We start from the raw sequence: 27,798 nt of genomic DNA, 5'->3' as shown, positions 1-27,798 counted from the left end.
CACAGAACATCTGTTACTGTACACACTTGAATTCACACATCTAAGCGTTTGATAGTGTAAATGTGTATTCATACAAATTTCTCCATTACATCTATTTGAAGTGTACGTATCATCATTTATCCAAAAAAAAAAAATCCTGTTGAAATGATAGACTGATAAAAAGATAAAAGTCAAGTGAATACTAGGTGTATGGATGGTGTAATGGTTTGTAGTTGCTGTTAGAGCTGGCACAACAATTCAAACATGACGTCATACGCTGTCTCTTGAAACCGGAAGTACATTGTGGGTTATACGCAAAAAGTTCTCTACCAGAAACTGACGTGATGCCTTGCATCGTAAATCTGCATACGCGACGAACGTTTCCAGACAGAGAATGAATGCCTACAGCTACCGGCAGTTATTTCTGTGCCTCTCTTTATTTCGCTGCACTGCTCTCTGAGTGACAGTATACTAGTATCCGCCGCTCTCCGTAGACTTTGACCTAACGTCGCTGTTAAGAGAAGATTGAGAAAATCAGCTTTGCTTGTTATTACTGCCTTCCTCTCTCTCTCCTAGTGCTTGGATTCCGTATTATCAGCTGACTGGCTGGAGCGAGCACAACCTTTCTTCTGCCCAGCGTACACGCGTAGAAACTATCGCGGCTCACGGCTCGCACTGCTGCGCTGCAGAAACTGCCCTTCACTGCTACATGGAACGGATGGAATCTACAGATTAGGAACCACTCTGACCGTATTATTATACCCCTACTATTTCGTGGCATTGTCATTGTTCATTAATTTCCCATAGATTAAGTTTTGCTAGAGAATATTTGGTTCCGATCAGCTTCCAGAAATTGAGTAAAGTGGACATATTTTGTCAGAAACGTCGAGCGATGGATGTGCAGCTGTTGAGAAGGACGTTTCTTCTAATATTGTTTGTTGTGTTGTGTGAAGTACAATGCCTTTCATCGTCTGGAGATTTCTACACGAACACATATGCTGTGCACATTGAAGGTGGTCCGGCACAGGCACAAAATGTTGCAGAAAATTTGGGATTTGTTTATCTCGGTGAAGTAAGTATCGTTTATGAGAGACTACTTTTTTATAAGTATTTTGAAGTAATAATCAGAAATATTGCCACTTCATTCTCTCCCATTTGTGGCGTAACAAAACATCCATCGTCTTAAAAAAGTTAAATCTGCTTTTTACATGTAACTAATGCATAATGGTTACAGGCACAAAAGGGTTTTCAACACGTAATGGTTACAGCCCAAAATTTACAATTGGTATGCATTGGGCCATTGGGCATAGTTTGAAAGTAACTTCCACACTAGAATCTAATTCCTGATATACCAGCTGTAAATTAATAGTTAGACTTAAGTTATGGGTAAACCTGGCCTAGTTGCTTGCCTTGCTGGTGTCCTCCCTAGTGGTAAACTCGGCCACTTGTAATTATGCCCAAGAAATAACCAAGTTTACGCGCTAGGCTGAGTTTACCCATAATATGGTACTGTATAGAATATTATGCCTTGTATTTTCTGAATTGGGAATTGTAATGTAAGTTAGTAAAAGCAATTTTGTGACTGCGAGTGGATCTGTGATCAAGAACAGTAAATTTAATGACGTGATGAAAAATATTCACTACAAATACATGAGCCGTTTTCAGGAGAAGAGTAGTGATTATTAATATTTATTATGGGAAACGATATATTTATGAGAACCTTATTGATTTCACGAAGTAAATCAGTTGACTTGAGAAATTATTGCATGCATGTAAAAACAATGACACATACACAGTATGCCATACAGCATGTATACATATTTTGTGTGGTGAATTGGGACCAGGATGGCAATTTTGAAAGATTTAAATTTGCAATGAGAACGGTTATGAGTATTGATAGTTTTATTTACTTTGAAAGAAGCAAAAAATGAAATCCCTACCTTCATGACCTTTAAGATGATAAATTGCACTCTATTTTAGGGACAAGAGGAATATTTACATACGTACAGCATGTTGAAGGTTTTCATGAATGCACAGGTCTGTTGATTTGTAAAAATGAAACCATCGTTAGTGGATACTACTTAGTAACTGCATGCACAAAATCAGTTCATGAGGTAAAATACATATTTGACCAAATCTGTGTTTGGAGATATTATGCCTGCAGGATATATAACTGAGGTAATGATTATAATGATCTTGTATTAGATCATTAGTGACAGTAAGTGGTTGTAGCTCTCTTCATGTCATTGAGATTCCCACTCAAGTTTTCAATGATTTGTGATTTTGTGTCACGAACTGATTTAAATATTGGCAAATGCTATCTGAGGAATTTGATGTGACCTCTTACAGTAAACATCTGTCCCTCCCTGCATTGATCACAATACATACATGGGGGGGGGGGGGGGGTCTGCAATTTATATGTTCAATGTTTTATAGGATGGAAAGTTTTGCTTATTTCTTGATGTGTGACACTAGAGCAAAAGTAAAGATTTGCTTTTTTCGCTAAAAATGGCAAGTGTGAAGTATTGACAGTGCTACTATAAAGATGTGATATTCATCTACATTGTATACTGCAAGGGATAGAAAAAAAAAGCATCAAAATGATTTTATTTACACTTTATATTTAAACACAGTTATCCTTGGCATAAATAGAGGAGGAGAAAACTGTAGATTTGATACGTGTATGTTGATATCAGTGCAGTATAAGTCAGCATTATATACTTTTTGCAAATAAATATCTTTTTTTAACTTTCTGTGTTCACAGATATTTCAGGACCATTACCACTTAATGGACCATCACCATACAGTTAAGAGATCGGCAGATCACAGCCAAGTTCGACGTGTGCATTTGTCAGAGGAGCCGAAGGTAAGTCATATTTGACAATTTAATGAAGCTGGTGGATGATTGTGAATAAGCCATGCTGGTCTTTTTGTTTTCAGCATTAAAATGAAATGCAAGTTGATATTGTATCCATTGGGGTCAATATTGCACAAATCCGATGTGTTGGCTCAGTGAGTAGAGCGGCTGCCCTCACAATCGGGAGGTCGTGGGTTCAAACCCCGGCTGCGTCATACCAAAAGACGTTAAAAGATTGGAGTTGCTGCTACCTTGTTTGCCGTTCAACAGTTGAAAAGGTTAGAGCAATGTCGATCTGGCGCTGCTCAGTGGCTGCCGGGCCCACGATCAATTGGGCAAAATGAATTTCCATTCTTGGACAATAAAATTTGGAGTTTATATGGAGTTTATAATCGAGGATGAGTGCAATATTTGCCCTATCAAGTGGGCATTTCCACAGTAAATGGGTAGTTTTAGGTTGGAAAAACATGAAAAATTAAAATTGTCTTCAGAGTATCCATATTTCAGAGTTTGGTTGCCTAATACCTATATTAAATATTTTTAAGTAGGAAAAGATAACTTTGTATTCAAATAGAGCTTGAGTGGGTATGTAAGTAAGACATGTGTAATAGCTATGGGGCGAACGCGTGTAACACATAGAGTAGGACAGAAATATTGGAATGATGGATTCCTCATACAAAGAATACAAATATTGATTTCAAATCATCTGACACTATTTATTGTGCTGATACATTATGATAAGAACAATTTAGGGTGTCCATATTTGTGAAAACATTCATTATTTGTGTCATTTTGAAGTGTGCATTCATGATTAATGCCAGAAAATTTGTGCATCATATCCGAAAGGTGAGATCATGTTTGTACTAAGTTCCTCCATAATCGGGCAAACTGTTGTCATATTCATATCTGTATGGGTGCATGTGTGTGTGAGGAAAAGCCAAAGCTTCATTGGCATAGAGTTTCTTGAAATTCCAAAGTACATGATATGACATGTATCACTGCATTAGTGGTGAACGTATGTAACACAAGAGTAGGACAGAAACTTGAACTTTACAGAGTTTTTTAATTTCCAAGGTATACAATACACTCCCATTCTCCAGTATATTGTGTAGTTCATTTTAAACCCCAATGTGCAGTACATTGTATATACAACGGCTGAAATATCGAAATACTGTATGCAAAGGAGCATTTTGCTGTTGTCATTGGGTCAGCAGTTACCATTTCGTGTCCATTACACCTTGAATTGATATTCCTACATACACATACATGTAAATCAAGTGGATTGTATTTGCCTGTCCAAATTTAAAACTAAAGTGATTTTTTTTTTTACTGATACAAAATTACATACAAATGTATTGATACAGTTTATAAGGAATTAACTAGAATTTCAGTCATCACATCCCAAACTCAATCAACACACAGGCTTTGGAAACAAGAATTAAAACTTGCATTGTTCATTTTTCTATTGCATTTAATGTCCATCAGCCACAGTCAGAAACATAAAGCAGTTAATGTACCAATAGCTGATATCAATGTGAAAAGAAACTTATTTGATAACTAGTGCAACAGTTAAATCTATTCATTTCAATTTACATTCATTTGAAAATGAATAGTTGTAACATTCATTACGGAAATAATCCTAATAGGAAATCAATACACAAAGAATGACACTTTCTGAATTGTTCAGTGTTTCTATAGTAGCCATGATATAAAAAATCATGGGCGTACATACTCGAGCAGGATTTGAACCTACGACCCCCTGATCTCCGGACAGGCGTCATCTCCACTAGACCATCGAGTTTCTGCCTGACAGCAGAAAAAAAAATTAATAAATCATGGACGTACATACTCGAGCAGGATTTGAACCTACGACCCCCTGATCTCCGGACAGGCGTCATCTCCACTAGACCACCGAGCTTCTGCCTGACAGCAATGAAAACATCTTGACAGAAAAATTCCATGAATTTGAAAGCACCCTTTTCTTTGCCTGCCAATTCAATGCAGTGTACATTTTTATATGGTGTATCTAGACTCATACAGGCTCCATAAACAAGAATTAAACTTGCATTGTTCACTCTTCTATCGCCTTAATGTCCATCAGCCATAGTTAAGAAACATATTATTATCAAGAATAATACTGATATCTCCTTATACTTTCGGCTTTATTGCAAACATTTTAAATGGTAGGATATTGTGATACAACAGACTGACACTATATGCATCAAATGTGATATCTTGAACATATTTCAAATCACTGCTCCCAAAGGTAAACTGGACCTTTAATGTAAATCAGTCACAGTAAGAAACATAAAAAAGTTAATGTGCCATCAACTGTTTTCGAAGAATAACACTTTCCGAAATGTTCAGGTACTGTCGGAGAACTCTTAACTTTACAATCTATGCGTTGATTTGTAAATTAGACACAAAAAAAAAAAAACACACGCACAAAAAAACCCACCCTTTTTATGTGCCCGCCCATTCGATACATATGCATTCAAATGGTGTATAAGGCCCATCCTGGAATTTCAGTCATCATATTCCAAACTCAATCAACATACAGGCTCTGAACACAATAAAAACTGACATTGTTCGTTCTTGTATCGCCTTAATGTTCATCAGCCACAGTAAGAAACAAAGCAGCTAATGTAACAACTTTTTTATTCAGTTGTATCCCTGTTTATATCTTGCTTTACAACAAAAGGGATGGTAAGTATTGATTTAGGTGATGACTCAGCTTTTAACTTTTTGAAATAGCATATAGGTTCTCTTAAAGGCATTGAAAGTTTACTTAAGTGAAAATCAGTTTTGAAAAGGCTGAGATATCCAAAAAGAAAGTTGAACAAAGTGATCCTCATAAAAGTTGAAACCCAGATCTTCTATTTAAGTAACATTGGTTTAATTTGTGGTTTCATACCTCAGCCATTTGAAGACCATGTTTCATAAGCTAAACTTTGAATTCCTTGTAGAATTGTATGCTCATAAAAATTTCATAAGTGGTTTCTTAGTACATTGTATCTTGCAAAAAATTAAAAGCTCAAGTCATATCTGATATAGTTTACAACTTGAAGAAAAAACAACAACAACTGCTGTCTTGTGGTGCTTTGCTCCTCCAAGAGAATGGGATCAGGCATTCTGCACAGGATATTGTTTGTAGATTCTCCGGAGAGGTTGTCTTTGAACAACCACTTGAAAACTCCATGCCTTGGTTTCCTCATCAAGTCATCATCCAGGATGTCTTTTACCTGTCAAAAAAAAAAAAAAAAAAAAATTATACATACATAATCAACAAATACATATATTGAGTTCGTTTTATCACAATTTTTGAAAGTTTGGAATATTCCTACATACTGAGTGCAGATAAAAGATTGTTCAAAAGCCATGTACATGTCACCCGCAATTGAAATATAGTTAAAACATTTTGCTGCATAGTTATTCCGTAAACCAAGCAATAAAATACACAAACTACAAATACAGTAGACTCTTATTTTTTTTAAAAATGGAATTTTAGAAAAAAAAAACCTGTTACTGTAGACCACAAAAGTATGTGTAGCCATCCAATTTGAAGAGCTGTGTTTTATCTAACAATCTTCATTCAATGACATCTAATAATAAAACATTTCCAATAAGTTTTGAATACACTTGTATAGGATTATAGAAATTTGGAGGAGGCCGTGAGTTATCGCTATCTTCGAAAGGTAATGTGTAATATCTATTTTTTGCTGCAGACAGCAATTGAGTATCAACACCTCTGCACAATGTTTGCCCTCTTGAATTTCTTTTCTGTTTGATTATTTAGTAATGTATGCAATATTTATAGATTTTGGGAAATAAATACAGAATACTTCTGTACATAAAAGCAATGTATGTTTATCATAGAAAAATAAAAGTTGACCTCCAATCTATCAACCCACCTAGCAACCTTTCCTGGCCAAAGTTTAAAAAAAAAAAAAAAGGATAGGTGTAATTCTTGGTATCGCCAATACCTAGTTGCCGTGCGGAGAGCAGTGTTTTAGATGCATTATGAGATAGCTTACAGGACAAACTTGACCTGGTTTTGGCTGCTCATGCACTCAGATCATGCTCTATCTTTATCCAGAGGTATTTTTGTTGAAGATTTCTTCGCTTTCCATCATGTGACCAGCACATTGAATCAGTAAAACTTAAAAACTTCCAACTCTTTTAAGCTGAATTTTAACCAAGAAAAAAGGGATGGCAATGGAAAAGCAGACAATTAACTCCATTGAATCATATGGGAACTGCGACCTCTTAGCGTGAGACAACCAGAAGTGAACAAGGGCACAAAAGAATCCCAAAGTGTATCTGTGACAGAGCTCTTCAGCATGCACAGAATTTTTTTGCGCACTGGCGATACCGAGAATTGATTGCAACTTCATGAAAATATGCATACATACCTTATCACTGGAAAGCAAACATGCTTGGCATGATGAAAAGATGCTCTGGGCACTCAGAGATTTAAAAAATTTCCACCAAACGCTGTAGAACACGGCAATGCAGCTTCTATAAATAGAATGATAGTAACATAGGGTGAAAACCCCGATAACCACAGATATGGCTACACGACAACGGATAAAGATATTACCAAAAACAACAAAAGGAGGGCTAACTATAATTGTACATAATCATTCAAAAAGATATCTATGATAAAATCTTTATAATAAAAAAGAATATGCCATAGTGTCAAAAAATATGGAGGCCATGGCTTCTATCTTTGAAGGGTAACAATCACTGTTTGTTTCACACTGTAGAAAGCAATTCAATATCTCCTACAAACATCCTACACAAATTGCTCTGCAATCATTTATTCATGTATGCACTATAAATTTATATACTTTAAAAATGAATAAGAACTAGTCATGTACATAAAAGGAACTTTTTTTTTTGTCATGGTCTGGAAAAAAGAAAATATATATATATATATATATATATTATGCACCCTTAATATATTTAAGAGTGCCAATGTAGCAGCCTTTTTGGCCAAAAAAAAAAAAAAGGAAGATTACATAATGAAATTAAAATATGCATTCACACCTTATCACTGAAAAGCAGACAGGCTAGTCATGATGAAGGGATGCTCTGGGCACTCAGAAAATCTCCACCACGAGCTGTAGAACAGGGCCACGCAGCTTCTATAGTGATAATCGTATCAGAAGAAAACCCCAAATACAGTGCATGCACACATGTGGCTACATGACAATGGACCAAAATATCATGGAAGACAACAACATGAAGACTACACATGTACCAGTTCTATGACATCTACAAATAAAATATTTACAATACATAATAGCATGGCATTAAAAATATGGAGGTCATGGCTTCTTTGAAAGGTATTACTGTTACTTGTAATGTTTGTTTTCCACTGTAGAAAGAGATTTAATATCTCCTACACAATTTGCTTAGTGGTCATTAATTCATGTATGCAATACAAATTTATAATCTTCATTAAATAAATACAAAATAGTTCTGTAAATAAACATAACATCGCAGAATTTCTGCGAAGTGAAGTTGCGGAACTTTGGTCATGTCATATATTTATTAGAGCAGAAAGATTTGGGGCTGATTTCATGACAGGGATCGTTTTTAGGACACGACACAGGCCAGCAAAGAGCAAACATGCATGGTGGATGGTGCGACAGCTGGAATGAGGCTCTGCACAGATAACTGTCCAGGCCACAAAAGACAGGGTGTTATGGACATATTGTACATTGAGTCAGGGTCACTTAGCTCCAACGAGCCCTCCCGCAAAATCACAAAAATATGTATATACACCTCACCGTAACACTGGAAAGCAGACAGGCTGGGCATCAGCATGATCATCAAAGGGACGCTCTGGTCACTCAAGACACAGATTGAATCACTACTAAAAGGTGCAGAACAGGGCAGCACAGCTTCTCACATCAGTTGCTAGTTGTCTAGTCTACATCAAAACATAGAAATAGAATCTAAATAAATTAATCATATCATGAGAGAACTGCAATCCATGAGCTCATCATGTGGCTGAAGGACAACTTTAACAACGTTAGAAGTCGAGTTTGCACTTTGCTTAGGCAGAAATAAATCAAGTCAAATCCCGATGTAGGCCTGGTAAATTTTCTTTTCTAACTTGTTTGATCATGGGTGTCTACATACACTAACGATATCGTGTGGTTACACTTGCACTTAGGACTCATGTCACTAGCGTAGCGCTAGCCTGGCTTTCGAAATTCAATATTAAAATGTTACAGTTACACTCGTTTCGTAAACTGAATAGCGAGTTAACGTTAACACGGTTACAGTGCGTCAGCTCACGATGGACAGTGGAGTTAAACTTGTATTCAGCCATTTTAAGTACCACTCTTGACTTAGCTTTCGTTCATTGCTGTTCTGTCACTGTCATTTTGGTTTTATTTTGAGGAAAAAATATTACGAAAAGATGAAAAGAAAGATTGTTTGAAGCTGGAAGCAACGAAGAATTTACTGACAAAAAATAACACATGTGGGACTTGGCTCAGTTATCGTCCGTGTGAACTCGAAAACGAGTAGTGAAAGCAAGCATACAGAGAATCTCAAAAGAATTTCTAATAATGCCAGCAGGGCCATTAATCCTAGAAATACGGAAGATTCTACTCTAGAATGCAAAATTTACCTTTTGTCAGCGAGAGTCGTAATCACCTCCGTCATATTCAGATCTGAGCAGTCGATGCTGGATTGTACGCAATGCAGACATAACACGGGAAATTTCATGCGAACGATACGCAACCTCGGACAGAACGGCGCGAAACGAGCAGGTAAGCAAGACATGGGAACGATCTGTCTGAGTTACGCGCGTGCGAACACACGTAACGAAGACCGATTGTCGATTCTGTCCACCGTTCGTGCGTCCCACCAAGCGGAGCGTACCCACTGAACGCACGTAACATACTGGACAGAATTAGAAACGGAAGCTGAAGCTAGATAACTAAATGTTCTGAAAAGACAGCTATGCTTTTGGCGCGAAACCGAAAGCAGATGTCTAACTTCAGGGTAGTGTCGGCGTTTCCGTGTTAAATCGAACGACTCTGGAGTGTCTCAACCAGCAGTTACGTACGTTCGCGGCGTGGACAGAAAATTGAATTTGGTAACTTTGAATACGGATATTAAATATTTGATTTAATCTTCTGTTGAACTAGTGAAACCTAACTTGAAACTGTGGTCAGCAAAGTGTATGTAACACAAAATAACTGCACTCTGACGCCTGGAAACCAAACGAAATTGAGGCCGAACGTACGTAACTGAAGTAGGACAGAACGCCGACCTTTTTGGTCCAGCTTGCTTTCCACTCTCTCAAAACTCGTGTAATCGTTCAGGGCGAACAAGAAAATGATTTCTCGGTGCATTGACGATAAATTTTGAATTATAATCCATCCAGGGTGCGTGTCTTCTAAGAAAATTTATTTTATACAAGTTACAATTTATGTCAATTTTTATTTCAAATTTGCACATTATCAACAATATTAAATAAAAACAAACAAACCAGCAGATCACAAAAAAATGACAAAAAGACTCAACGAGGTTGAATATTTTATTTCACCTTGCCACATTCATTCACGAAATAAACAAAAAAAGATGATTAAAACAAATATATTCAAATGAAATTGCTCTATGTCTAGAGTGCATAAAACTACCCATTTACCGTGGAATTGCCCAAGTACATTATTCCCTGGTATTCCTTGAAACAAAGCCATCAAATATTTATATTATTATCTTAAATCATTATCTAGAGAAGGCAAACACTGTAAAAGTGGGTCCTAGCTATGAGAATTTGAAGTACCGGTAGACTTTGCACACAAAAAAAGTAGTGACTCGCACACTCGGCAAGTGTTCGCTCAACTGGCAACAAAATAAGGCGTATTAGATTGCTATTTACCACAGGAGCCAATGGGATATTAATGCAATAACCTATGTGTTTCATTATGCTTTGATATTGCAAATGAAAATCAAGTCCACTGGCAGAAATACATGTTTTTAATGTACCGGTACTACTGAAATGCCTTCCAAATATAAACAGAACTAATAGCTCATAATTATTGGGCTTACAGTAGGGGATGCCCAGAATGTACAGTACCTGTTGGTAGATAGGGAAACCACAGGAAGTGAAACTCTTCACAATTTCTCAGGAAATTCATTGCAAACATTTTTTCATCTCGAGACCGGATTGATAAGATAGTGAGACTCGTCTTGATTTCTCCATTACGAGAATGGTACTTTTGTAGTGTTGTAATCTTTGCAGCGGGGGAAACAGAATGAGAAAATAAAATCCAACAGCACAAAGACTGTTTATAACGTGAACAGTGAGTCTATCCATTACAACCAAGAAGACAATTATATCACATTTAAGATTGCTACAGGAAGAGGGACTAGAATGAGATATTAGAAAGAGAGAGAATAATGTACCTATAAGTGATGTTTGTGTGTGTCAATTTGTATAATTTGTGTTTGTTTTGTGTATGTTTGTGCTGTTATTGGATGATGAGTAATATTGGTCAGTTAATTTTTAAGTCATTAGACTATGATAAAAACTACTCAATGTGACAGGTGGTAGATTAAAATAGATCCATCTAGTCTCTTTATGACTTCAAGTTCAAGTTGTTAGTTACACTGCCAAAGAGCTCTTAAAGCTCCATATAGGCATAGCAGGGTTCGAAATTGGCGATGGTGCGCTGGCCATTGGCCACCCAAAATCACATCGGACTAGCTAAAAATCATAAAATTCTGAAGTTACTAGTCCGTCTGGCTAGCCAAAATATTGCTTCAGTGTCAAAATTGATTCTAAGTAGTCCGCCTGGCTAGTCAAAAAAAAAGTTAAGTGCGACCCCTGCATAGTGCTGGAATCTGTTTGCTGAGTACATTTGTATGTCGACAAAGATGGATTCTCTCAGTAAACCCTGTGTGACGACACCCTTAAAACAACAGGCCCGGATTGGAAGCATTGTTTCCTTCCTGCACTTGTTGCATAATTAATACATTTTACTGAATGATTGGAAAGTTCTCCCTCCCCCTATATTATATCAAAGGAAGATTCCACTGCACCAAAGTTTCTTGAAATTAGTTGTTGACTTTTTTTCTTTTGCATTCATAAAAATAATTTTAAAAGCAAAAGTCGTAAATGCAATTCCAAAGCAAACAGACTGTCTATTTTTATAGAATGTAAGGATTTTCTTGTGCTTAAAGGGTTTTTGCCTCCAATTGAAATCAGTTAATTATACTTACATAATTGAAGTTGGAGGAAAAATCTGACAAAATATTAAAAAGATGAATTAATTTTCACAGTTTTAAGTTAAATCCATGTGGTATCATTGCTTTATGAAACTTCAGACATGTCACAGTTTAGTTTCATTTTTCTAGCAAAATGATAGGGTGCTTGACTGTAACTTTTAGAAGACGAGGGAATGAAATTACTCCTAACATATATCAGCAAAAGCTGAGTTTCAGAAGGAATGTGTACTTTCATAACAATTTTTTTTAAATTTTCTGTATATTTTCTTGACATTTTTGGCCTGCTGTGATATTACAAACTGTTTTTTTTTTTTTAACTGCAATGGCAGCACTGATCAAAACTTTAAAGATTCATTAATTTCATTGGAATGGATTGTTCAATTTTTGTCCAACTTTACTGTTAATTTTCTAATGTAGCTGCACTCATTCAATCCACATTTATTTGGGATGCAGTCCCCTGTAAAGACAGTCATCTCCTTGCTTCGATGGTCCAGAGCTTTAAAAGTGCAACAGTGCAAGAAGGAATTAAGTCAATTGGTTTAGAGTTAAAGCACTCGTGACATGGAAGAGAGTCAAGGGGTCGATGACCCTCATAAAAGCCTGCTCCTACCTGAACAAAAAAGTTCAACTGATAAACCCATGAAGCATACCTGGGCATTAAATCATGAATGAAATGAATGAAGAATTACAAGCTTTTGTTCTTTTGATACTGACTGCAAGTAAGATAAACTAGTAATCAGGTAACAAATACAGCATTTTTATTTTTTTATTTCTTTTTTAATGGTGGGATTAATGAGAGGCAGTATTCAGAGTGGTTTCATGTAGACTGAACAAACTTAAAATCCATTAAAGGACAAGTTCACCTTGTGGATTGAGTGAATGCATCAAGATTAGTGGAACACATCAAGATTAGTGGAACACATCAGTGAACGTTTGGGGAAAATCTGACAATCCGTTCAAAAGTTATGAATTTTTAAAGTATCTGCGCAGTCACTGCTGGATGAGAAGACTACTACAGTGTATGATATTACATGCGAACAATGATATAAAGAGAATTTCACAAAATTTTACTTTTTGAAAAAAAAAGTGTACATTTCCTCGACTTGTCACCGACGTATGTTATGGGTAATATTATTCCCCTTGCCTTCTGAAAGAGGGAAGTCAAGTGACCTTTTATTAAGCGAGAAAAGTGAAAATATGTTAAATTTTCTTTATATTTTCTTTATATCGTTGTACACATATGACATCACAAGCTGTAGTAGTCTTCTCATCCAGCAGTGACTGCGCAGAATCTTCAAAACTGCATAACTTTTGAACGGGTTGTCCGATTTTCCTCAAACTCTCAATGATGTGTTCTACTAATATTGTTGCATTCATTCATTCCACATGTCAATGAAGGTGGACTTGTTAACAAAATGTCTGAGGTCATGTCTGTACAATGTAAAATACAGAGTACCTTGTGTGTGTGTGTTGACCATTTTTAAAAAAAGAATTCCTTGTATAGAAACAAATAAAAACAAACAACAGTAAGATGAAATAAACTAACAAAGATCAAGCCAGTACTTCAGTGAATAGTACTGATAGTGATGTCACCAAGCAGCAATTACAGTTATACATTTGAAACATACAATGGTTTTATGCTTTTGAAATTATGCATTTAACCCTTTTTATGATGCTGCGTGATGTGCCATAGAGATGAAAGTAATAAGTACAGGTACAACTGTAATATAATCTGACTGCACAATATATGATGAAGGGAAGAAAACAAAATCAACCCAATTTTTTTTGTTTGTTTGTTGTTTGTTTTTATTTGTTTATTTTTTTTTTGTAAGTCTGCAGTGATTGAAACATTACAGGTACAATTTACATAAAGTTACTAGCAAATTTGAAGCATCTACTATGTCACCAGAATATCCTTATCAGGCTTTATATGGCATAGGCCTACATGTACATCTATGGTGTCACAGTAATTTTTCTTTCCTACAGTGATATCAAAATCAATGAAGATGTTTTAATTCAATCTCAGAAGACCTAAGGTCATTCCAGCGTTTCTGCTTTTATGCCATTTTACTGCATGTTTGAAAGCATTTAAATTATCGGTATGTTACATATTAAAGGACAAGTTCACCTTCATAAACATAAGGATTGAGAGAATGCAACAATATTAGTAGAACACATCAGTGAAAGTTTGAGGAAAATTGGACAATCGCTGCAAAAGTTATGAATTTTTAAAATTTTTGTGTTGGAACCGCTGGATGAGGAGACTACTACAGCTTGTGAGTCATATGCGTACAACAGTATAAAGAAAATGTAAAAGAAAATTCAACATATTTTCATTTTTTTCGCATAATAAAAGAGCTCTTGACTTGCCTCTTTCTAAAGGCAGGGGGAATAATATTGCCCATAACATTTGTCGGTAACGAGTCAGGGGAATGTGTACTTTTTTCAAAAGATGGAATTTTGTGAAATTCTCTTTATATTTTCCTTATATTGTTGTACGCAAGTTATTCATACACTGCAGTAGTCTTCTCATCCAGCGGTTGCTGCACAAAAATTTTAAAAATTCATAACTTTTGAACGGATTGTCTGATTTTCCTCAAACTTTCAATGATGTGTTCTACTAATATTGCTACATTCTCTCAATCCTTATGTTTATAAAGGTGAACTTGTCCTTTAAAGCTTGTATGTAGGTGATTTGTTGGTAATGACTTAGAAGTAACATTGCATTTTCTCATTTGTTGCAGGTATTATGGTTTGAACAGCAGGTGGCCAAGAAGAGAACAAAACGAGATCTCCTTCCCTACAATCCACACCTCAATGACCCAAAGTGGCCCATATGGTATCTGGTAAGTCAAGTCTGTTTAGACCATTTTTGGAAAAACGAAAAATCCACTTAAAGGTCATACACATTATATACCCTTTTGCAAATGTCTTGAAACTTATGCATCAGCCATGGTCGAAGAATAATGTCTCCCGACACTGTGAATGAAATCTTACCGCAGTACATCTCCTAGTTTTCAGGAATGAAATGAAAAACTAACCCCATGTCACTCGAGTATGCTCACCTTTTGTTCCAATAACAATGGTTGGATTTTTTTATAAGTAATAATGAATTCACTGGAAATTGGTTTGTACACAAAACTATGATGGAAAATATGTTTTCTCTCTATGATTTTGATAGCAACTGCAACCCCTTTAAGTCTTTTTCCTGAAAGCGGTGAGATTGCTATTAAAGTTGGTGCAAGAATACAATTATTTGGTGCAAAGGATACTGTATCTTATTGGTATTAATTGAATGTGAGATAAATCTTGTGAAGATTTGCAAACAGTTTTAAAAGGAAATCAGTGAATTACGAAAATGTGGAAAACTGTTAAATTACATGAATTTATGATTCAGGTCTGATTTTGATGAAACCTCTTCCATTCTATTTGTCTATTTTTTTTTATATTCATTATAGCCAGTGTGAACATGCTGCAGAATCATGGAACATAATTTTCTTAACATTTGCATCCTCTTAAATGCGTCATTATTGCTATTAAAAAACTGTAGCCTGTGAATTGTTGGTGGCATTCAAAGGCAACAAGACTGTATTTATTGCAGAGTCAGTTAGTGGAGAAGAAATTGACAGGATTGGATTTGCCATATGACATATCATACACCACTCATGAACATACACTCTTTGTACAGTATGTCCAAAAAAAAAATTACGACGGGACCCCCCGCAATGATATCTTTAAAAATAGTGAATCAATCTAAATACAAATTCAGTGTATAAAACTATAACTCATTGACCACATCTTACAGAAAACCCCATTCGATTTGCGTCACTGATCAAAGAGAAATGAGGAATTTTGTAGAGGATGTCAGGAATCTCTTTTGTCCAAGTTCTGTCTATTATTCACGCACTAGAGCATTGAATTGCTAAAATCAGAAAAATCAGACTCATGACACGCTTTACAATAATCTACATTTCTCTGTGACCGCTTAACCAAATTGAATGGGGTTTTCTGCAAAATAGAGCTAAGATGTTAATGTTTTAGGACTATGAAGTAGCACTTAGACAGGTCGATCATTTTGGATGTTATCAATTCGAAAATTTGATTGTAATTTTTTGGGGACATACTGCAGTATGTCCCACAAAAATTACAATCAGATTTTTGCATTGATAACATCCAATATGATTATTTTTTTCAATGCTACTTCAGAGTCTTAAAATATAACATCTTAGCTCTATTTTGCAGAAATCGCCATTCGATTTGGTTAAGCGGTCACAGAGAAATGTGGATTGTAGTAAAGCATGTCATGAGTCTGATTCTTCCAAGTTTAGCACTTCAATGATTTTGTGTGTGAACAATAGACAGAACTTGGACAAAAGAGATTCCCGACATCCTCTACAAAATTCCTCATTTCTTTTTGACCACTGAAGCAAATCGAATGGGGTTTTCTGTAAGATGTGGACAATGAGTTATAGTTTCATACCCTGAATTTGTATTTAGATTGATGCAATATTTTTAAAGATATCATTGCGTAGGGCCCCGTTGTAATTTTTTTTGGGACATATGGTGCAGTGTATGTCACAAGTACGTTTATATTTTCATCTCTGAAATTCCTACTGATTCTCCAAAAGGCAACATTTGTGCCGTTTGTACAGAGTTTCCTGACCCTTTTTAAATGCTGTAGTGAAAAGAGAACCCATATTAAGAGACCTTTTCACTCCTATGTGTAGTATAGGAATCTTTACCAACATACTGTGTACACTGTATGTAAGCACTGTGACTTTGCATTTTGTTTCTTGTGTTGTTGATCTGAAATTCATACAGGTAAAGTGGCATAATACATTCTAAATGGCAATAACACAATTTACAGTGCTGTTAGAACAATTCTTGCCAGTGCACCAAGGAAAATGTTGCCAGTGTCAAATTCAACTTTGATTGCCCATGGCTAATCAAGCAACAGGAAATACAAGCTGACGTCACTGTATAGGTGGTAAGGCAATATTCAAGCTCTATTTGGCTGAATCTGGATGAGGAAGGACATTCATCTCAGCATGTGTACTTACAAATGAGGGCATTTATTTGGTCATTGCCAAATAAGCTGAAGTCACCGGATACTGGTTCATATATCATTGGCAATATGGTCTGTGATTTAGTTTGGCAAACAATCCTGGAATGAGTGCAAACTTTTTATGATACACTTAAATGCATGTACCATAATATATATATCTCTATATTGCATACTTACCTGGCCTGTTTATTTTGTCTGTAAAAGTCCTTTAATAGTCAAGCTGTTTGCAGACTCCATATATAGCTCAAAAATAAACTTCTATTCATCAATTCATTTAAATGATTGCAACTGATATAATTACATGTTCTAGATAGGGAAAGGGATTTCACATTTCCTGGTGCTCTCGATACTACAATTGCGTAAGTTGCATTATCATAGAAAGGTTGTACAGGACACTTCCCTTTCTTTCTTGAGTTTCTATTGTCCTATCGATATCTTTACATCAAATCCTTGTCAACTGCCACATACATGTACTGTAGGTCTTTAGTCTCTTCCATAGTATACTTTTTGTTTGGAATTATTCATATGAGTATCATGTATGATACGTAATTTATGAGTGATATTGATACTGTTTGAAACTAAATGTTTGTTAGTTGGTCTTCCATGCAGTCCAGGGTGTCACAAAGTTAGATCTGTGTACTACCAGGGAGGTGAGAGGAAACACCTCCCTGGTACTACAGAATGGCTTACAGCAGGTCGCATATTGGCACTTTTTTGTGTGATGTTGAATGACAGTGGCAGAGCATTGGCGAGACATTTTGTTTACCTAAAATGTTGTCCTCAATTACAGTGTTGTAAATCCTTGCTGAGTGTATTTTTTCTTTGCATGATCATACCATGGAGCTATGAGAGCATGTACTGAATGGGCAAAAATATGCAGACTTGGTGACTACAGAGTCATAAATATGGGGTCAAGTAAAGTTCATGTCAACAAGAATAATTGGGTACATGTAGCTTGGTGGATAAATGAGCCATTCATTGTAAATCAGGCTCTCTATATTACCATAGTACAGTACTTGATTGCTCAATTAGTTAATATTGATCTATTCTGGCAAAAAAAAAGAAAGAAGCTAACTACATGTACTGTGCTACTTTCTACCACCGTAATCAAGCTGCACTTTTTCACTTGTGCATTCTTTTTTTCTGTCTCCGTAATTTCTCCCCTCTTCGTTTTACACTTGTTCAGACTTTTCACTGACTAGATATTCATCAGTGTCATTCTGACAGCGATGATTAGAAATTGCCAGCAATAAACGTGACTAGCATCCACCAGAGGTCTCTATCATCCATGACTCGTAGTTTTAATTCTACTTGTAAAAAAACCAAAAAAGACAAGACAACCACTGAAGTAGAAGGCTTGATTTTTAAAGGGACATTGCAGAAAGGTCACACTGAAACTGTCATTATTGACAATCTCTATTCTGCCATGAGCTCACATTCTGAACAATAAGATGCAAAACTCCCTCCCTTCCATTCCCAGTAGGCACATTAAAATTGTATCTGGTATTGATGGCAGGTAAAACTTCTATTTTTGTTTTAAAAGAAATTTTGTCATCAAGTTGTTACGCGATATAATGCAATGCCAAAAGCGAATTCACTTGTTTCAACATGTACAAACGTGTTCTACATCTCATTTGCCAATTGTTCTGTTGTGTTTAGAAATGATCCAGGAAGAAACACCATGAAAAATATGTGTTATATGGTGTATGAAGTGTAAGTTGCCATGGCCTCGCAAGGAACTTCAAGGCTGTGATTCTTTTGCAGGGATCTCACTCAAGCATGTCCACCAACATTTGTTGTTGTTTTTTTCTATCTCTCTTTGTCATTTCTCTTTTCTCTTTTTTTCCCCCTTTGGCACCCCCTAGAATCGAGGGCCCGGCCTGGATATGAATGTTCTACCAGCCTGGCAACAAGGCTACACAGGGAAGGGTGTGGTTGTCTCCATCTTGGATGATGGTATTGAAAGGGACCATCCCGATCTTATAGCAAACTATGTAAGTTATGATCGTCATTATCCTCAAACTCCCTGTTTTGCTTCCCTTTTTGGTTTCCCCAATCTGTCCTTATCCTGTAAAATGGTATGAAGGTTATGTAACAGTTGTACCCTATGTGCATTTAAGAGTCGTACATTTTGTATACAATGTAACCAATTCCTGTTAGCACACTACATTTTGCCTATGAAGGGAGGATACTCAAAATGATGTGTCAAGATGCTTAACCTCAGTTGTCATGGTGTGTTTGTGTACTTGAAGTTCCTGTTGTTACAATATACTGTAAAAGTGGATATTTTCGCTAGACAAATTTTCCCGCTCGGCTGGGTAAGAAGAATTTTGTGGGTTTTTAATTCCACAGAATCAAGACCTCAACAACTGAAACACATATATATGGCAAGCAAATATATTTGTGTGCTTTTATTTTCGCGCTAGTTTCTGGTTGTGCAAAGCGAAAATTTCCAACACTGCGAAAATTTTCACTTTTACAGTACTTTATCGTTGTTACTTCACCACAAAGGTGTTTGCATTTTATTTTTTACTGTTTAAGTTGAAGTAAAATTTAATTGTTTTAATTGATCAAAGACAGATGTCATGCTTTATGTTGTGTGAATCGCTTTGTCAAATGTGTTTTTTGTAGTTTGCTGTCACATTTGTAGTATTTGTCTCGCATGGATTGTATGGGTTTTGTTATAGTGTGCATTGTTATTAATAGGTACAATTGGTGTGCTGCCATCCCATTTTTTTTTTCTACATTCATGTCTGATTTGATGCCATGTGAAGTGCACTCCCACATCACATTTAAGTTTGGTATTAAAATGAAAAGAGGAAATATTAACAGACATAGATGGTAAAAGTTTCATCTAAAGCAAACCTGTGTAAGAAGAAAGTAATGGAATTTTAAAATAGTACAGTGATTTAAAAGCTTGTGAGGTGACGGTGTCTTGGCCTCACATGTCTCACATTGACATCAACTGTACTTTTTATATTTGATTTACTCGTACACAAATCAATTTCCCCTTTTGATAGAAAGTGATATTAAAAAGCAGGGCTTGACACTCACTCTTTTCACTGGTGGTCCATTTGGGCAGTTTAAATCTGCAAATCTGACATTTGGGGACCTTTATAAATAGAACTAGTGGCTGTAAAATAAAGGAAACATAACATTATCAATCCATTTTGAATTTTAAATGCCCATCAAGCCACGTCTAATATTGAACTCTGAAAAGGAATATCTTGTATCATTGATAGCACCCAATGTTTGCTATGTTTTCATAACCTGCTAAGAATAAATTTTTGTTGAGAAAAATGTTGTAGTTGTTAAATTATGGAGCAAAAACATGTATTTTTTGTGGCATTTGAATAACCAGTTTGAAATGTGGAAGATGATGATATTATCACCTGTAGTTTGCATGCAGTTACCAGTTTAATTATTGAAGGAAAATGCAAACATTGTACTAAATAAGCCGTATCATTCATTCATTAAATTGGTTTGACTTTATAACTATATACTTAAAAAGCTGACTTACATGTTTGTAAATATGATGTGGAATTGCTATTAAAGGATGTAGTCCTCTTTTCACATGGCATTGCAAGAACTTTCAAAAGTAACTTAAGAAGGTATGTTGAGAGGACTTTGCCCAATCAGATTGCTCTATCAGATTGCTCTGGATTTCTTGAGGGACAAAGACAATGAGCACTCCCATGTCTTAATGACCATGCTAATAATAATGATAATAGTCTCTGTCTTTGGTACAGAGCCTGGGAATTCCAGAAGTGATACAAATTTCACCACAGAGTACAGATTAGTATATCTATTTTTATCCACATGTTCAAAAGGAATCGCTCTATCCACTGTTATCCCACTCGTCAGAGTGACGCCTATCACCTTCCCCGTACTCGCACTATTTTTGCAAAGACAACAATTATATTTACTGGACCCAGATATTGGAATGATCTCCCTCTAGATATCGCTTCTTCCTTATCTTTATTCACCTTCAAATGCAAATTAAAACAGTTATTACTTAGTAGATACACACTACCAAGCTTTTAGCAACCTTTCTATGCTCCCAGTCTTTTGTCCTTGTCCGCAGCACCAAGTAAGTTATTTCATGGTACCGATACATCTTTTAATAATATAGCATTTTTGTTTTTCAAACACTGCGAGATTTGTATGCAGTCTGGTTTGTGCATTATCTATGTGGTTCATTAGTTTATTACTCGTCGATTTTTTGTACTGGTGTAATTTTAGTTGGTCAAGACAAACATATCCGTTCTCCGTGTAAAATTATATGCCTATGAACTCGGGAACCTACAGTTTTACAAGCTTTAAGGCTTTTATGTAGGCCCCATCATATTTCTTATACTCACTAGTGACATTTTCACACGATATGACCATGTACATTTGTGTCAAGTATATTTTCTTTTTCTTTTTCTTCTACAATCAAAAGACATGATTGTATATATTTTGTATTCTTGTTTTGTTGTCAATAATTTTGTAATCTCATCATTGAGAAAATGGAAATATGAAATAGAATTTGAACTGAATTTGAACTGAATATTAGGTCTCTTTAACCATTCCAGTTAAATTTCTAAGAATGGAAAAAGCTACCATGCAGTCTTGTTATAATAAACACGGTTATAACGAAATTCTGGTTACAATGAAGAAAAAATTTAGGCTCCAACATTATCAGCTCTATGTTCTCTATTGTTTCTTTGTTTGGTTATAACGAAATTTTGATATAATGAAAGAAAACTGCCGGTCCCAAGCACTTCGTTATAACGGGAGTCCACTGTATTTCCAAATACAGTGTAAATAACCCCCAAATTATCCATATACTCACGCTCACAAATAACCCCCAAAATGTATCTAAATCTGTAATGTACCTAAAAACAGCATGTTTCATACTTCTTTCAGACAACTTAATAACTACAAAATCTCTTGCCACAGTAAGATGTCAAGTGGATTGTTTATTGGTCAACTGTGTGTTTGTGCATGTCTTCATGTGCATTTTTGTTCAAATGAGCAGCCTACACTGCAAATTTCTGCAACACAACCCAACATACTGTATGGAAGATGTGCACAGTAGACTTGAAATATCACTAAAGATAATGCTATGTCAAGAATACCACCAAATTCTGATTGACAGGTCTCAGGACACAAAATACATTCTTTTCAGCTTCTTGGAAATTGTAGTTTTTTGGTTGTTCGTTTGTGTGTCATTGCTATTTGTAGATTACATAGGAAGTTAATTGATTGCATAATGCATAAAGGCCTAAGGTCAGAATAATAATGATACTACTTTGAACATTTTATTCTGTCAATTTTCTTGTACATTGAAGAAACCACGAACCTTTCCCCATTTATTTGTGATACAGCCTTGTTACATGTATCGACACTCCTCAGGATGATGTTATTGTCAAATTTCTTTGTTGTTCTTTTTTTTAATTACTTGCAAGGCCTGTATAGGAGGGTTGTATAGTGTTTGTGCGGATCAGCCAACTGTGTGTCCTTGTTGTGCTTGTATGCAAATGTGCTCTCAAAGTTCAAAGCCTGCTTAAGTACAGAGAACTACACAATTCTCTATTGTTTTGTTCTTTTCATTCTTTGTGTTACAGAATTATGGATGATTTACGCATTACATCCTCAATCATATAATGTGCATTATATGTTCAGTGAAATGGTATCATGGATCCCTGCCATTACTTTGGTGACACAGTCATACAGTCCTAATACTTTTTTGGTAAACGCATTTTGACAATACAACAGTATGTGACCCGCTACAACAAAAAGGTCCTAAAGTCGCTCACGGTCGAAGCCGTGAAAATCGAGTTTGAAGTCAGAGCATTAAAATTGGTCAAAACTTACGATTTTCTGATTTTGATATATTATTGGAGTCTAACATGTCTTCTATCATCTGTCGAAATTTTGAAGCAAAATGATCAAAGGAAAGACCAAAAAATAGCGTTTTTCTGAGCCATGTTTTTTGGCGTTTCAACGAAGCAGAAACTGGTTCTAAAATTTGGATTGAGCGCCACAGATAGGTTCCGCCCCTAACAACGACCAGAGTGATCTCATTGGTTAGTTTGCTTCTTGCTGCTAACAGAAGCGTGAAGCTTGCACACTGCCCAGTCGACTGGTGCGTGCGGGCGGGGTGCGTGCGGGCGGGGTGCGCTATTCTCAGCCGCTTCTCACATCCTGGTCACTGATTGGTTGGTGAGGAGACCGTCGATGCTGATGTGCTTGAATGAACTCTTCGGGGGTTGCTAGGCCTTACCTTCTATTGTCCAGAGGTGAAAACTGACTTGCGTGTCCCTTGATCGCGATTGCGTCGAAAGGAAGAGGGCGCTAGGGCGCTTTTCTCGAAACAGTGATTTTCCAGACGTCACGACATGCTCTCTTTTAAACATTGCGTGTCCCTTGATCGCGATTGCGTCGAAAGGAAGAGGGCGCTAGGGCGCTTTTCTCGAAACAGTGATTTTCCAGACGTCACGACATGCTCTCTTTTAAACATCGATATCTCCGCAGCCGATCATTTTTATAAAATGTGTTATATATCAATTTAAAGCAGAAAGATTAGGGGATTATATCATGCAATTTTCAAATAATCGACCTCGCCCGACTTAAGGATCATTTTGTTGTAGCGGGTCACATATGATTTGTTGCCCTTGTGTGGAGGCCACTCAGCAGCTCTGTTTCTCGAATCTATCTAATAGTGATGTGCCGTTACTAGAAATTGATGAATGATCATTCAACTGGGATACTAATCAAGGCAAGCATAATACACGGTCTTGCCTCATCCCAAAGCCTATTGTTCAGAATCCATGTTGTCATTTCATGATTTCTTTGAATAGACTGTTACCTGCTTTATTTTGCTGCATGCATTTGTGAAAATTTGTGTGCAGTATAGTGGATATACTTTGTGTTTACATGTCTTTGTGATGCGCAGATGGCGAATGCAAGTTATGATGTCAATAGCAACGACGATGACCCAGAACCCCGATACAACTATAGCAACGAAAACAGGTGCCAAAACTTTTCTGAACCTAGAGTAGAAAAGAAAGGATAACCCAACATCACTTGCACTTGAAATTTTTTTTTGCGTGATTTAACTGAATGGTAAATGTCTTGTCAAGGCAACTTCCTCAATATATTTGATATCTTGAATGGGTCGTGCCAATGAGGCTGACAATTTTTCTTTTTTTCTTTTCAAAATAACAAGGAGGAAATATTGATTGATTTCCAGCGCAATGAATTACTGCAGAAATACTGGTAATATAGTCATTTACTGACAAATCAATACATGTGTCAGCACAGCATTTTTTACTAAACCAATTCATGCTTGAAATATGCTAGAAATTGCTTATTGGGGCTTTGTGAGCAAACAATGATAACAAAATCTCTGACTTATTCAAAGAGCAATATAATTGAACCTCAAAAAATGGAAGTGAACCAAAAACAGGTCACTATGCTGTATTAAAAGATGGTGCATAAGAACTCTGGACTGACAAAGCTGTGAATGTGCGCTGGCCATGGGCTAATGGTGGTGCACATGAATGTTTCACGACCTTTGAAGCTTTCAGGAATGTTACATTTCATCTCTTTGCCCATCATAGCTTACCTAATCACACTAAAAGAAAGAAAGAAAGAATGTTATATGAAATGAATAAATGACCTCTAAAATCTGTGTAATTGATAGAATTCTAATTTCTAGAATTGATATAGATTGTTCAGAAGTTAAAAGCATTTAAAAGCTTAATTTCAATTCTAACTGTTTTTCCTTTTAAATGCCAACGTCTTAATTTTAATTGAGGGTGGGGGGGGGGGGGAGGAGGGGAGCGTGAAACAAAAAATCCAAAAGTGAGAATGAAATACAGTTGCCTTCGCAAGGTGTATACTTTCACATTGCATGCATTAACATGTTGCTGTGAGAATGTTCTGTGGTTGTGGGCTTATCTTTGACAACTCAAATGGATCTCATTTTGAGTTCAAAGAATACAATCTGGCAAAGGTAAGTCAATATTTTTATCGTGTATGATTGCTTTTCATTCTATTCTGATATGTTGGTATATTTAGTATGCATCTCATGTTGACAGTTTGCCATTCCAGTGCATTCTGTGTGGTAGAAGTTGGCATTGCACCTACCCACTGGCATGCTTTCATTGTTGTGATATCATTTAATCAATGCAAGCCCTGACCTGCTAATTACTAATCTCCTCATCTCTGTTTATTTTTCAGGTATGACAGTTTGTTTAACATTCCTAATTTCTTTACCTCTATTTAGAAGAAACATTCTAACAAACTAATTTGCAAGGTTTTTGAATGTACAAGATTATTATTTGTTTCATGAAATGTATGTGTTTTTGGTGGTGTGAGGTTTCACTGAACTCCCATATGACTGTGACTTCAATCACATTTGAAAATATCGAGACGGATAAGAGCTGAAAAAAAAAATGAAAGGCAGTATGGCTTATGATGCCATGAAAAGACTGCATACATGTATAATACATTTATTTATTATTTGATGGGTGTTCTTTGGTCATGAGAATAGTAATATCCTCTGCTTGTGTGAGCACATCTACAGTACAGTGTTGTTGGTAAGAGCCGGGGAAGGACTTAACTGCTGAAAGAATTTTGAAGGAAATCAAGCAAAAGCAAGATCTGAGTGAAAAGTCAAGCAAGATCAGACAGTTATGGACGTTAAAAATGCCACTTTCAGTGTTGAAAATGTCATCTGTGTCTTTCCTTCTGAGGGGGCGTCCTCACTCCGTCTTCTATTCAGGCGCTTTTGTAATGTCGTCTGATATGCTTCCATTGCTTTTGTGAGTGAAATATGACAACTTTCACATTTTGGTGAAAGAAGCATGTCACTCCATAACCTTGCTGAAGCCATTGTACTGTGTAGAGCATTGTTCATGCAGATTTAGTTGGAGGCAGCAAACATGGACAAATTATATATTTGGCCTTTTTTTTCAGAATTTTAAAGCAGATAAAAAAATACAGTACCAAACAGACAAAGCAGTAGTATCTAATAGGCTGTAAGATTCACATATTATATGCTAAATGTTAGATCATGCAGTGATAGATGTAAAGTACAAATATAAGTTTTGTGATTTGACAAGTTAAATTGTGCTTCTAGAGTTTCACTGTAGCAGCTTTGTCTTGAAAACTGGTAAAAGTCCACATTGATGAAAGATGCTCATTCTGAATGCTGCAAAAACATGGAATAATCCACACTGAAAGACACTGCACATTTTAAAGATTATTTCTCTAATGCCAGTTCATCTCCTTATTCATTTTCTTCTTAGTAATCCTTTTTTTTTCCATTGGATTTGAGATTAACTTATTACGCTTCTTGAATAACCAGCTCTGTTCTTGCTTCCATATTCTGTATGAGAGTTTGAATGATCACCTAATAGCATTTTACACCATAACATATATCTCTATCTCATTCTCTCCTGTTTCTTGTATTTTTCTCCCCCCCCCCCCATTAATTCATTTCTGCATTACAAACATGTGGCATGCCAATTGAATAGAATGCCGGGGCCAGCTTTGATTTGAATGACCACGACGCCGATCCCACGCCTCGCTATGAGAAAAAGAACGTCAACAGGTTGGGCGCCTCGTGTTGTCAGTCTCGATCTCTGTTTTTTTTTTAGAAAAAAAAATGAGAAAAAAAGAAGAAAAAGAAAAAGAAGGAGAGATATTTGATCTTGTGGCATGTATCATGTCTCTTGTCCCATTTGGTGATAAAGTGATTATGTGCTTTTCATGTTTGCATTGCATATATATATCTGTTGCAAAGTTGCTTTGATCATTGTTGCATGTCGGTGTTCTACGTCGCGCTCTCCAAAAGTGAGAAGTCATCCTTTCAATCGTTGTCTCATCTTTCCTTTTGTTGTTTTGCCGCCAAAAATCTGCGAACAGATATGAGCTGATGAGAAGGTGTTTTTTTTTTTTAAATTTTAGCACATAGTATCTCCACACCATGTTGAAATTGAATTTTATAGGGTACAATCAGGAGCACAGGGCAGTAGAAGTTTCATTAAAATAGACATAATATATTGAGAAATTTGTGGAATTCTGCAGTTCATATATTTGCAGTCTATTACTGATATTTACCCTAACCATAATTTGAATATTGGTTTAGCTAGGGTGATGATGCCACACTTAACTCACAGATCTCCCCTGAGTGTGTTCACATAGATATTATACAGGTACAGATTTGATCAAAATCATATATAAGGGATATTGGTACATTTTTTTTTTCTGTTTGATTTTATGCAAAAGAAAAGAAACAGGGAAAAAAAGTATTAAAGATTTGTGTGCATGTCAATTTGAAACTTGGTATCATGACCTCATCTCAAGTATAATTTAACTGTTCTTTTTTTTTAAATAATACCGTGTGACAATAAAAATGTTCGTAACTTTTTTCTTTGTAGTTTTGGTCCAAGTTTGATAAAAGCTTTACCATTCTGTTTGATCAATTTTATTCTATCTACGAAAACCAACTTGAATATGGGATGGACTTGCATTTTAAGCTGAAAACATTCCACAGCCTACTAGAATGAGATGCTTATCAATGTCAGTGTATCATGGCAGCCAGCCATGAAGTTTGTTCTGGCAAACTTCTTCTTCTTCTTCTTTTTTG

General features: G+C 36.0%; 1 protein-coding gene across 1 annotated transcript in view; it reads left to right on the top strand.

Annotated features, from left to right (window-relative positions):
- Positions 1-705: 705 nt before the first annotated feature.
- LOC139727619 (furin-like) overlaps positions 706-27,798 on the top strand; it is a 67,214-nt gene continuing 40,121 nt past the window's right edge. The window contains exons 1-5 of the mRNA XM_071638602.1: positions 706-1,051; positions 2,744-2,845; positions 14,836-14,937; positions 19,022-19,150; positions 24,097-24,173. Coding sequence (XP_071494703.1) covers positions 872-1,051; positions 2,744-2,845; positions 14,836-14,937; positions 19,022-19,150; positions 24,097-24,173 — 590 coding nt within the window. The 5' untranslated portion in view covers positions 706-871. The remainder of the gene's footprint in view (positions 1,052-2,743; positions 2,846-14,835; positions 14,938-19,021; positions 19,151-24,096; positions 24,174-27,798) is intronic.

This window comes from Diadema antillarum, unplaced genomic scaffold, assembly GCF_040938485.1.
Source record: "Diadema antillarum isolate AM-2024a unplaced genomic scaffold, OU_Dant_1.0 seq00000136_RagTag, whole genome shotgun sequence".
NCBI lineage: Eukaryota > Metazoa > Echinodermata > Echinoidea > Diadematoida > Diadematidae > Diadema > Diadema antillarum.
The sequence above is the reverse complement of the archived record's forward strand: the minus strand, read 5'-3'. Positions and strand labels throughout refer to the sequence as shown.